General features: G+C 34.8%; 1 protein-coding gene across 1 annotated transcript; it reads left to right on the top strand.

Annotated features, from left to right (window-relative positions):
- The first annotated feature begins 6,009 nt into the window (after positions 1-6,009).
- On the top strand, positions 6,010-11,290 carry LOC131161898 (CO(2)-response secreted protease-like). The gene is made up of 9 exons (XM_058117917.1): positions 6,010-6,268; positions 7,486-7,754; positions 8,052-8,163; positions 8,260-8,764; positions 9,475-9,575; positions 9,683-9,928; positions 10,023-10,137; positions 10,281-10,491; positions 10,658-11,290. Exons 1-9 carry the CDS (start codon positions 6,066-6,068, stop codon positions 11,218-11,220), a joined length of 2,325 nt encoding a protein of 774 aa, XP_057973900.1. The 5' UTR covers positions 6,010-6,065; the 3' UTR covers positions 11,221-11,290.
- Positions 11,291-12,731: the final 1,441 nt, after the last annotated feature.

The raw sequence follows: 12,731 nt of genomic DNA, 5'->3' as shown, positions 1-12,731 counted from the left end.
CATTGCATGATAACGGTAATTATAATTGTTAGTATTTAGTTTTACGGACAATAGTAATGGTTTGATGAGGGATTTGTAATTATTCCCTATTTGGAGGGCCCTAAATAATGGAGAAAGTGGTCAAAAATCCATAGTAGAGTTTGACCACAACACAGGACTGATTATCTTCATGCATAAGGATACTTGATTACCTAGTAGAAAAGATTTAAAAATGATCAAAAACCTCCCTTTTTCTTTTCTATTTCAATTTTTGGATTATTATATGATGATTTTTAAACTTTCCATATACAGAAATAGAAATAGATAGACTAGAAGCGACATATCTTATGTCAATGGCACTGAAGGGAAATTAAATGAATGAAATTAAGATATGAATGGAATATAATGAAATAGAGCCACTTTGAGGTTCCTTATGAAATGAGGCATGGAACAGACCAACTACAAAGAAGTCCTGGAAGTTACATTGCGAAAGAAGAAGCTTTGAGCTCAAAAGGCTTTTGTGCCAACACTCTGAGGCTTACGCCTTGCCTTACCTTACCTTACGTCTGTGCCTTTTAAAATACTGATGGTGGTGGACTGTTAATCAGGGGTTCTTTTTTTTTTTTTTTTTTGGGAAGGAAAGCATTATTAAGGGAGAATAATATACAAAGTGGATGAGAAATCTTCTAAAACAAAGGAGGAAAAGCTAAAAGGAAACAACTATGAGATGAAATAAAAATCAAGATAACAAGTCCATACAAAATATCAGAAAAAAACCACATTGCCAAAACAACTTGACGAGAAAACCTATAGCGAAGGGAAGAAGAAATTCCTGGCCCAAATCAAATCATGAAGTGCTATCTCCAAAAATATGAGCATTTCTTGTGAGAGAAAGTACCTATAAAACAGCAAGAACTGCACACCACCACAAAATCGTCACATTCTTACACCATTAAGCTTCCAAAGCCTCTAGAATCAATAAGAAAAACAACCTCCAAAGAATTGTAGGTTGGGCATACCTAACACTCAGAATAAACTCCCAACTCACAAGATGATCATGGGTAACATGCTAATTACTTGTGTAATTTTGCACACCTAACATTCTTTGAAAATAAAGATAGCTTGCTCGTGCTCATCTTTTTCTTTGTTGCTCTATGGTTTGCTTTTTATGGAATGAGCTCTTTTGTGAATATTAAACCAACATGCTAATTACTAGATGTACGAATTAGCTTCCAATTCACAAGATGATCCATCCTCTCACCGAGCATTGACCAAAGAAATTCTCTCATTATCCTCTCCAACCTTGTGGGCTGTGGATTTTTAGTCTCCATATTTTTTAGCTAATGGTTGTGGTTTTGTTCCTTTAGAAGTGTTCTTTGATTGATTGCAATAATATTTCAATGAATTATGTTTTTCTTTTCCATTTCTGGGTTGTTGTAGATAGAGTTTGAGCTTATGGAAAATGTTAATAATTTATTTTTTTTATAAAAATGGTCCAGGAATCAAAGAATGACTGAAGATCAATCTGTAGTGGGCCGAAGAAGATTTTATTATGATCAAAATGGTGGTGAGGTTTTAATTTGCAGCGATAGTGAGGAGGAAGGTGTTGACGAGGAAGACAAGAAGAAAGAGTTTGTGGAGCCTGAAGATTATGTTCTTCGGTTGGTATAACTAAATTGTATTGTTCTTTTCTGTTTGTCATGGCTTGTGTTCTAGTTTGTTATTAATACTTTTTGCTGAGATAAGTTTTCTGAGTGCAAAATTGATGCACTATTAGCTGATTTTTCTAGTTATCTGCTTGAAATCATAGTTTTGTTGAAACAAATATCTGGTGGTACACTTTTCACTAGATTGTTTCCTAATCTCTCTTTTGGTATACGTTATCCTCTGAGATAAGAATATTGGTGGATGATGGCTTCCCAAATTTGGAACAATTGAAAATTTTCCATTTGATATATGAATTATGACATACATGTTCGTGTGTCTATATTTTCCGTGGGGTTATATTCTTCAATCTTCACGTTCATGAGAGATTTTGCTTATGCTAGATTACAGAAGTTGTTGTCAATTCTATTTCTCTCATTCATTACTAATTTCTTTTGGTGTTTCTTTTTGCCGCTGTTTTACATCAAAATGACAAATTTGACATCATGATTCAAAATCTTTGTGAGCATAACAGTACAACCTTAAGTAGATAATTTTTTGCGACTCATTTTACCTCAAAATGAGTTGTTCGTAGTTTATTATTATTAAAGCTTGAGATACATTGTTGGCCTGCAACCTAATAACTTAAGCTTTTAAAGTGGTATTCTAACATGGTATTAGAGGTGGTTACAAATAGGTCCTAGTCTCGTTGCCTCAGTTTATCATGTGGTGTTTAAAAAATTATTGTATTCACTGTAATAGGTGTTATCTATCGCGTGTTTATCTCTCCTCGTGCTGTTGGGCTGCACGTGTAGGGGAATGTTAAACCTTAATATACATTTTTGGTCCACAACCTAATAACTTAAGATTTAAGGTAAAGTGGTATTCTAACAGTTGTAAATCCCTGAAATATATTTTCTACTTTGGAGAGTTTCTGTGCCAATGCTAGAGCCTCATCTGACCAAGTAATTGATTTAGTCGAAAATTTGAATATTTGTTCAAAGTTTTCTTAATCTTTTACACAAAAACGAGAGAAGGTACTTTAGTTTCTAATGACATTTGCAAAATGAGTTAAGATCTATAGAAGAAGAAGAAGAAGAAGAAGAAGAAGAAGAAGAAGAAGAAGAATACTTACAAATTTGAACTTCCATGAAGATGAACTCACGAAGGCTCAAAGACGAGCTTGCGACGAGCTCCTTTTGGTTCGAAATCTCCATGACGAACTCACGAAGCTTCTGACAAACTCGCGAAGGGCTCCTACTGGTTCGCAATGTTGAAGACTAACTCACGAAGCTCCTGCTGGTTCGAAGGGTTGACGATGAACTCACGAAGGTCAGAAGAAGGCTAGAGGGCTTTGATGGGTCGAAGAAGAAGGCCAGAACTGAAGGGTCTCTCACTTTCTCCTCTCGTCCTCGCTCTCTGAACAGACACTACAAATGAAGAATCAAATAGGGATTAGGGCATTAGGGATTAGGGATTTAGGGTTCGCCTGGGAGTGGGAGGGTTGAGCAGGGCGTATGGGCCGTGTGCGCACTTGGGTAGTAGGCTCACTGGGCTGACAAGGTCTGGGGTATTAGTGACAGTTGTTCAAACCGTCAATAATACACTTAACGATTTCTTTTTTAATCTTTTTTAAATAAAAACACTACTAGTGATGATTCGTAACCGTCACTAATACGACATTATTAGTGACGGTCGTTCCAAACCGTGACTAATTCCCATACGATTTCTTTTTTAACATTTTTTAAATAAAAAACTAGTAGTGACAGTGCTAAAATCATCACTAATATTATTCCCAAACCGTCACTAATACCCTAAAACACATTTATTTTTTAAATATTTTTTAGTACAAAAACTAGTAGTAACGATTTAAAACCATCACTAATACCAATTATTAGTGACGATTAGGGATAATCGTCCCTAATACTCTAAACCTTTTCTTTTTTAATATTTTTTAAATATAAAAAATAGTAGTGACGGTTTTAAAATCGTCACTAATACGATAAAATCGTCGCTAATATTTTCCCGGATAAATTTTCAGGCGGAAATTGGTTACCGCGCTTTTTTTAGTGACGAAAATATTAGTGACTAATTTGATTCATCACTAATAGTATACTATTAGTGACAGTTTCATAAACCGTCACTAATGCTTATAATTTTAGTGATGGTTCTTAAGAACTGTCACTATTACTAACATTTAGTGACGAATTTGAATTCGTCACTAATACTTTCGTCACTAAAAACCCATTTTTTTGTAGTGACAATCTAGAGATGTTTGCCACTTTCAAAAGGAGCATGGTCAAAGAGTTCGAAATGACAAGTATTGGCCAGATGGCTCATTTCCTTGGCATAGAAGTCGTGCAAAGCGAGAAAGGAATCTTCATCTCCCAGAGCCACTATGCAAAAGAAGTACTGAAGAAGTTTGGAATGGACAAATGCAACCCTATGACAACTCCGATTGAAACGGGATTGGAGTTGAGAAAAAATGAGTTGGGAAATGGTGACCCCACATATTTCTAGAGTCTAGTTTGAAGCTTGAAGTATTTGACGTACACTAGACCAAACATACTCTATAAAGTTGGATTTGTCAACAGGTACATGGAGACTCTTAACCAGTCCCATCTGAATACAGCGAAGAGGATACTCTGCTATGTCAAGGGTACCATCACTGATGGTATGTTTTATTCATCAAGAGGTGATTGCAAACTTATTGGCTATTCAGATAGCGATTGGGGAAGAGATTTCGATGAAAGAAAAAGTACGACTGTATTCACATTATTTATGGGAGATACAACGTTTACATGATCATCAAAGAAGTAACCCATTGTAATGTTGTCATCATGTGTAGGTAAGCATGTTGCTGCCAACTCAGCTGTTTGTCATGGTATATGGATCAGGAATGTACTGAAGTATCTGAGATTTCTTCAAAATGACCCCACATAAGTCTACATCGACAATCGATCAGCGATTGCACTTGCGAAGAATCCAGTATTTCATGAAAGAAGCAAGCATATTGATACCCGGCATCATTTTATCAGGGAGCATGTCAAGAAGAAAAAAGTTGAGTTGATATCTTGCAGAACGTATGATCAGATTGCTGACATTTTCACGAAACCACTCAAACATGATATTTTTGCAAAACTGAAGACGATGCTTGGAATGACAAAACTAGGAGAGTCAAGTTTAAGGGGGGATGTTGAAAATTAAACTTGACTAGAGTCGTCGGCAGCCACACCAATCAGCTGCTTCTATTGACATTAGGGATCAGCGGCCACCAACCCTTCACCAACTTCAGCCCACCATTGTAGATTATAATCTTCACCTATCGTCCATCCTTTGCTATAAATAGATGTGTGTGTGTGTGTGTGTGTGTAATGTAATATGTAGTGTAGAGAGGGTAAATAACCAGTGAGAAGAGAGAAATTGTATTTTGAGAAGTTGTCTGTATTTTAATTTTTCAGATTGAAATCAATTGAATGTTTATTGTGCAAATTGAATGCAATCCTCACTGAATTTCAATCACAACTAGCATACTTGTCACAAGAAAAACATCACAAGAGCAATTCACAAGTGATGTGACATCACATGATTTGTTAAAATTTATTGAGGTAAATAATTTAACTAATTCTATCATTAATTGTCAACTAATTACATCATTAGTTGTCTTTATTTATCTTTTTTTTTAAAGAAAAACTCTACTTATCACAAGAAAAGCATCACGAGAGCAATTCACAAAGTGTTGTAGCATCATATGATTTATTAAAATTTATTGAGTATAAAAAAGTCAACTAATTTTATCATTAATTGTCAACTAATTCCACCATTAGTTGTCTTTATTTTATCCTTTAAAAAAAAAAAAAAAAAAATTAATGTATCGTTAAATATTTTAATTACCTACGTTAACCAAAAATGTATGGAATACAATATCTGTGGCATCTAGAACTCGCATTTCTTGGATGTATAATTTTATCATCCAACTGCAGTTGTGGTTTCAGCACGCATACGCACTAGCTAAAACTGTTGGCCAATGTCCATGTATGCAAAGATGCCGAAACAAATACACTTGTTAGACACCCTCAATAATGTGTTATTGGCGATCCTAGTCTTCGAACCCCTCGAGTAATCCACCACGTTCACCCCCACCGGTGCCGGTCACCATCACCGCTGCCCCTAGCTCCACCACCACCATCAACCTCTTCGATTTGTTGACTCGGTCTTCTTCAGTGGGCGGCTAGGATGAGCGCACTTTCGGGAAACCAGAGGAGGTGGAGTGGTGCTCGGTGCGCAGACGCACAAACCCACCATATGCATGAATACAGCTTAATTATAATTCTTACTCCTCCATGCGTGTGTATATATATATAAGGGCTTGGTTGGAAGGGAAACGCAGCAGGAGATTGTGTCTCAAAGCCCGAAGTATAATTAATCTGAAGTAGTCAGACATGAAAGGCTTCTCATTTTTCCATTTTTTTCTCTTCCTCATCTTCCTTGCCTCCTCTACTGGGGGTAGTAGAGCTGGTGACGGTGGTGAGCTGCAGGCACAGAGTGAAGATGGGATTTACATTGTGTACATGGGTGCTGCTACCACCCCCAATGGTTCCCCTAGGCTTGACCATCTTCATCTTCTCAACTATGTCTCAAGCAGGTCTCTCTCTCTCTCTCTCTCTCTCTCTCCCTCCCTCTCCCCCTCACAGACACACACACACATCAGCCCAAGAGCTTTTCCTATTTCTTTCTGCCCCGTTTCAGAAAATATTAGGAAAATGGAAGAAATTAAAAACATTAAGCAATATACATTTTTATATTTGGTTATCAAGAAAAGTGAGAAAGAAAATAAAAAATATATTAAATTTATAAACAAAAATTGAATTTTACACATTATTAATATTTAATTTTTTTAATTTTTAATCATTTTAAAACAAACTTTTATTTTTTATTGTATTTGATAGAGAAGGAAAATATGCTAAAAAAATGAGTTTTCTCATTATTTTCTTTTCTCAAACAAAATCCTTGATTCAAACAAACCATTAAACATTCAAACACGTAACTTTAAGATGTTTTTGATCAAGAATTTTGGTGGGGAAATAAAAGGAAAGGAAAATGAGAAGGAAACTTATTTTTCTCTTATGATTCTCTCTCTACATCAAATACTAAAATTAAAAGTTTGCTTTAATATGATTAAAAATTAAGAAAAATTAAACATCAACGGTGTATAAAACTAATTTTTTTTCATTGATTTGATATATTTTTTATTTTCTTTTTTACTTTCTAAAAATAGAAGTCCCAAACTTATCAACGGACTCAAGCTAATTTCTATTCTTAAACTTGGTTCTATAGCTTCCGTTGAATTGCTTTTAGTTAAACTTGCTAATTGGATGGTATAGTACGATAACATTAACAAATAAGAACTTCATATGAACATTTTTAGTGAGTGTAGTTATTTTATTAAATTCTCTTGCAAGCATCGATTGGTCATAATTATTCTTATTGGATTATTTACTTTTTTAATTTTATTTTAAAATTATACGTGTAAATTATCAAAAAAGGATTTATATATATAACCAATCCCATCTAATCAAATTTAAGGTTTAGTTCATTATTTTGTTATTGCACAATCTAAAGTAGTATATGTATTATACTTTCAAAACCTAAAAAATTACATGTACTTTTTATGAGGATCATTAATATAATTAAAAATTATACTTGATTTTTTTAAATCAAGGCCTTGATTTCGTGCTTCCAAATTAATAAAGAAGCAACATATATAAATAAATATATATAATAATTTGGAGTAGGGATTATCTAGTGAAATTGAGCTACTCATAATTAGAACTAAAATTTGTGATGTATATGCATATGTAGGAGAAAAAATGCTGTGGTACACAATTATAAAAATGGTTTCTCAGGCTTTGCCGCTCGTTTGTCAAAAGCAGAAGTCCATTTTATTACTGAACAGCCAGGAGTTGTATCAGTGTTTCCTGATCCACTCTTGCAACTCTACACAACTCGTTCATGGGATTTCCTTAATCTCAATAATGAAGGTGTTCCAAAAACCAATTTTAACTTTGGTCCTAGCTCAACTAAGTCAGAAACGCTTGGATCAGACACAATTATCGGCATTTTGGATACAGGTAACCTAAAATATAATTTGTATTGTATCAATTTTATTTTATTTTTTCAGTCTAGCTTTTAGTCCCTCACTCAGGAACTAAAATCGAAACAATTGATCAACCGTTTGAGTTTTTCTAGGCACAAAAAGCATTATGCTCATTCTTAATTACCAATACTGATTACTCTTGATTATTATAAAATATGTCATACTAATTATCAAGATTTTAAAAATACTATACTATCATACATACATGCATGCGTATCTACATGTTTTACTTTTAATTTCTTTCAATTTTGTAAAAAATTGTGGAATATAGGTATTTGGCCAGAATCACAGAGCTTTAATGACGAGGGTATGAATTCAATCCCATCAAGATGGAAAGGAATTTGCATGAAGGGGACTCGCTTTAGTTCCTCCAACTGTAATAAGTAATCAATCCCTAATTCCTCTCCTAGACATTAAATACAAGAGTGAACCACAACCAATGTTTTCACAATACTTTTCTAACCTGGGTTCATGATCAGAAAACTTATCGGGGCAAGATATTATGACCACGAGGATGAGGCGACACCAAGAGACTTTATGGGGCATGGCACGCACGTCGCTTCAACGGCGGCAGGGAGGATGGTTCCCAATGTATCATACTATGGCCTAGGAATGGGAACTGCCAAAGGTGGGTCACCCATGTCGAGGATCGCCGTGTATAAGGTATGTTCATCGGGCGGAGGTTGTACTGGGTCCAGTATTTTGGCAGCATTCGATGACGCCATTGCCGATGGTGTTGATGTGTTGTCGCTATCGCTTGGTGCATCAGCATTTCAGAACTTTCCTTTATCAGATGACCCAATTGCTATTGGAGCATTCCATGCAGTTGAGAAAGGGATTACTGTAGTATGTGCATCAGGAAATGATGGGCCTGCTGCTCAAAGTGTTGTCAATGATGCTCCATGGATCTTCACTGTTGCAGCTACCACTATTGATCGAGGTTTTGAAACTGATGTTGAATTAGGGGGGCAACAAGTTTTTAAGGTACTTGTCAACTTTGTCTCATTTATTTATATATCCTATTGCATGAACTTAATTGTATCATGCCAAACTAACTTAACCATTGGCTTTCAGCAGAAAGATCGATTTTCCATTAAAATAGATATAAAAAACATTGTCACAAACCATTATAGTGTCTTTAAAGTTAAATATTACTTCTCTCTTTTTTTGGTGTTTGATTAGCGGACTACATTGTTGTGGTGGCACATAAAAACTTTCTAGGAATACAATCTCGCCATAAAAATTACTAAGATTCCCAAACTATAACCATATAGACTCTATACGAGCAAACTAGTCCATTATTAAACTAGATTGTGATCTTTACAAAAATAAACGAGACTTGTTCTTCCTTATATGCACAATTTGTAGTTAGGTTACTCTATCATAAAAAATAATTATATTTCACATACAATAAAGACGAATCAAAATTAAAATGAACAAAAAAGAGTTGAAATTTTGTTATTAGAAATGTTAATCCTCACTTTCTAGTGCAATCAATATTGGACCTAGATTACAATGGACGTAACACATCTTCCATTTTGAAACTCCTTTTACTCATTTTCAAGATTTGAGTTTGGGACCAATATGAATACATCATTGAATTGCATCCTCCTAGTTCTTCTTTTAATAGGATTGCGAACTTATTCACGTAAATTCTTTAATATTTTTTATTTATTTTTAAAATGCAACCACAGGGTGAAGGGATTCATTTTGCCAAAATTAATAAAAACATTTTGTATCCATTGGTTTATGCTAAATCAGCCAAGGGAAAGTCTAGCAATGAAGATGAAGCCAGGTACATACTCATTTATTTATTTTTTCATTTCTTTAGCTAACTTTTATATATTTGTTTCACCATGACTTTTCCCTAGCTTTTCCTAAGAGAAATATCTATTCATTTAGAAACTGCAACATGGATTCACTAGATGGAAAGAAAATAAAGGGAAAAATAGTTCTATGTGACAACGACGACACTACTTACTCTGTGAAAGAAAAGCTCAATGAAGTTAAGGGGCATGGAGCTATAGGGTTGGTTTTGGCATATGATCAACCACTACAAACATATACTTTGCTTTCTAATTCTTTTCCAATGACTACAGTCACTTCAAAGGACGCTGCTAAGATACTCTCTTATATCACTTCAACTAGGTAATTTTGTACCAACTCTATACTTTATGTGTTGCAAGCACATTAAAAAAATTTAGAGTGTTCTATTCTTGACAAAATGTAAAACTTCCTAAAGAAATCCAGTGGCAAAAATTCTACCGACTACGACAGTGATAAAATACAAGCCAGCGCCTGCCATCCCTGATTTCTCATCAAGAGGTCCTTCATCTACCATAACAAACCTTCTAAAGGTACTCTCTCTCTCTCTCTCTCTCATGTTTGAACGAAAATTTTTGAAAGTTAGTATAATTAGTACACAAAAAAGGAAAATCTAGCTAAATGGATAGTCTATTATGACTCTCTCTCTCTCTCTCTCTCTCTCTCTCTCTCTCAGCCTGATATTGCAGCACCGGGGGTGAACATTTTGGCAGCATGGATAGGCAATGACACGTCAAAAGCTCCGAGAGGGAAATACCCCCCACCCTTTAGTATGGATTCAGGAACATCAATGTCTTGTCCACATGTTTCAGGGATTGCTGCCACAATCAAATCTCAACACCCCATATGGACTCCATCGGCAATTCGATCAGCCGTCATGACTACTGGTCGGGATCTAATCTTTACTATAGATGAAACTAATTAAGATGAACACCTTTGGGCTTGCAGTTTTACTTAATTACACTGCCTTTGCATTTTGATGTAATTGCCCTTTATATGTCTTTCATATTCACTCTTCCTTTTATTTATTTATTTATTTATTTATTTTTGCAGCAACTCAAACAAACAATTTGAGGGCTCAAATAACGAATCATTTAGGTATGGTAGCCACACCTTATGATTATGGTGCCGGGGAGGTAAGCCCAGTGGGATCATTACAGCCAGGGTTGGTCTTTGAGACGAACACCATGGATTACTTGCAGTTTCTTTGTTACTATGGGTATGATTTATCCAAAATTGAATTGATTGCATCAAATCTGCCAAATGGATTTGCTTGTCCTACGAACTCAAATACTGATTTAATCTCCAACATCAACTACCCATCAATAGCCATCTTCAAATTTGGTGGGGAGAAGAGCAAGACCGTGAGTAGAACTGTTACTAATGTTGGGGAAGATGATGAAACAATTTACATAGCAAAGGTGGAAGCATCTGCTACATTGAATGTTGAACTACTGCCCAATAAATTGCAATTTAGGAAGAGTGAAAAAAAGCTAAGTTACCAAGTGACTTTCTCATCCTCAAAATCTTCCTCATTCAAAGGAGAAGTATTTGGTTCTATAACATGGAGTAATGGAAAGTATAAAGTCCGAAGTCCATTTATTGTTAGCGCATAGCCTTGGGGCTATTGCAGATGGCTATGGTAACTAAGGGCAAGATCAATAAAATTTCCTTATATTTTTCTTATTTCATTTCTTAAAATGCACGTGCTATGATGATTGAGATATGTATGACATCACTTCAAATGAGTTCTAGAAAATGTTATGTATTATTCAATCTCAGAAGAACAAAACAAAAAAAGAGCATTAATATATATAAACATATAATGTTAGAAGATTCACCAACTTCCTCATGGTAGCTAGATTGGCAAACCTCAATAATCTTACCTTGTACTAGTTATTGTAATGTCATTGTCACATGCAAAAAGTTGTAGGGCTTATCAAGATGAAGTTTATCCTATCATTTTCTTATAACTATAAATAAACTACTCTGACAAATTAAAGTAGTGGAGTAGTAGTAATAACCATTGTTATTGTTTGCTACGACAAATACTACAACTTTGAATATCAAAATGAAGCATTTAAAGCACCCTACATTCAGCATAGACTGAATGATCAATTTATCAAAGACTATTTGATAACTAATGCTAGCTGCTAGCTACCTAGTCATATGCAGACAATGTAGAGAACCCACCTCCATTACAACATTACACCAATTTTCTATCCGCAAATATTTCTATTAAAAAACATGCACCTACAAAACAGAACTTAGTTTGTCTAGAATGATAGGTAACTAAACTCATAACTCTCAAAGTACTAACTTCATATATTTGCCTAAATTAAGGGAAGAAAAGTGGGGGGAAATCTCTCATGTAGAGAAGATTTTGAGATTATGAAAGTGAATGCAATAACAAACATCTATGTAATGCATGAGATAGTTATGTTCAATGTGAATTAATTGTAAACCATAAGCAGTTGTTTGACTTTATTGTAAACATGCATCCATTCAACAGGGAGTCAATTAGATCCTACTAAACAATGAAGTATGTGAATTCCTTCATGTTTTTGGTTACTCTACTTTTTCATGTTCTCTCACGAGGAAATCTTACTTCATTTTAAAATCACCACACACTACAAGAAATAAGGGTATTAGTAACGGTTTAAAACCGTCACTAATGAAAATTCTCTCAGTATTAGTGATGGTTCTAGTTTTGTCACCATATCTGCGGATACTAATACTTATTAGTGATGAAATATTCAAATTGTCACTGATAGTGGAGTATTAGTGACGGAAAAGAACCGTCACTAATAGCCTACGATCGTCACTATAAAATTGCACATATGGTCGGCTCAACTTCGTCACTAAAGTGTATGTATTAGTGACGGATTTAATAACCGTCATAATATGACTGTAGTAGTGACGATCAAGAAACTGTCACTAATAGTGCGCTTTTTAGTGATGATTATTAAAACCGTTACTAATAATTGACTATTAGTAACGATTATAGAACCGTCACTAATATTTGGCCCCCATAAGGTTGATTCTATAGTGACGATTTTAGTCATTTAGTGACGGTTTCTAAACCGTCACTAATACTTCATCTTCCCATTATTATTAATGGTTTTGC

The sequence above is a fragment of the Malania oleifera genome, chromosome 8, assembly GCF_029873635.1.
Source record: "Malania oleifera isolate guangnan ecotype guangnan chromosome 8, ASM2987363v1, whole genome shotgun sequence".
Lineage (NCBI taxonomy): Eukaryota > Viridiplantae > Streptophyta > Magnoliopsida > Santalales > Ximeniaceae > Malania > Malania oleifera.
The sequence above is the reverse complement of the archived record's forward strand: the minus strand, read 5'-3'. Positions and strand labels throughout refer to the sequence as shown.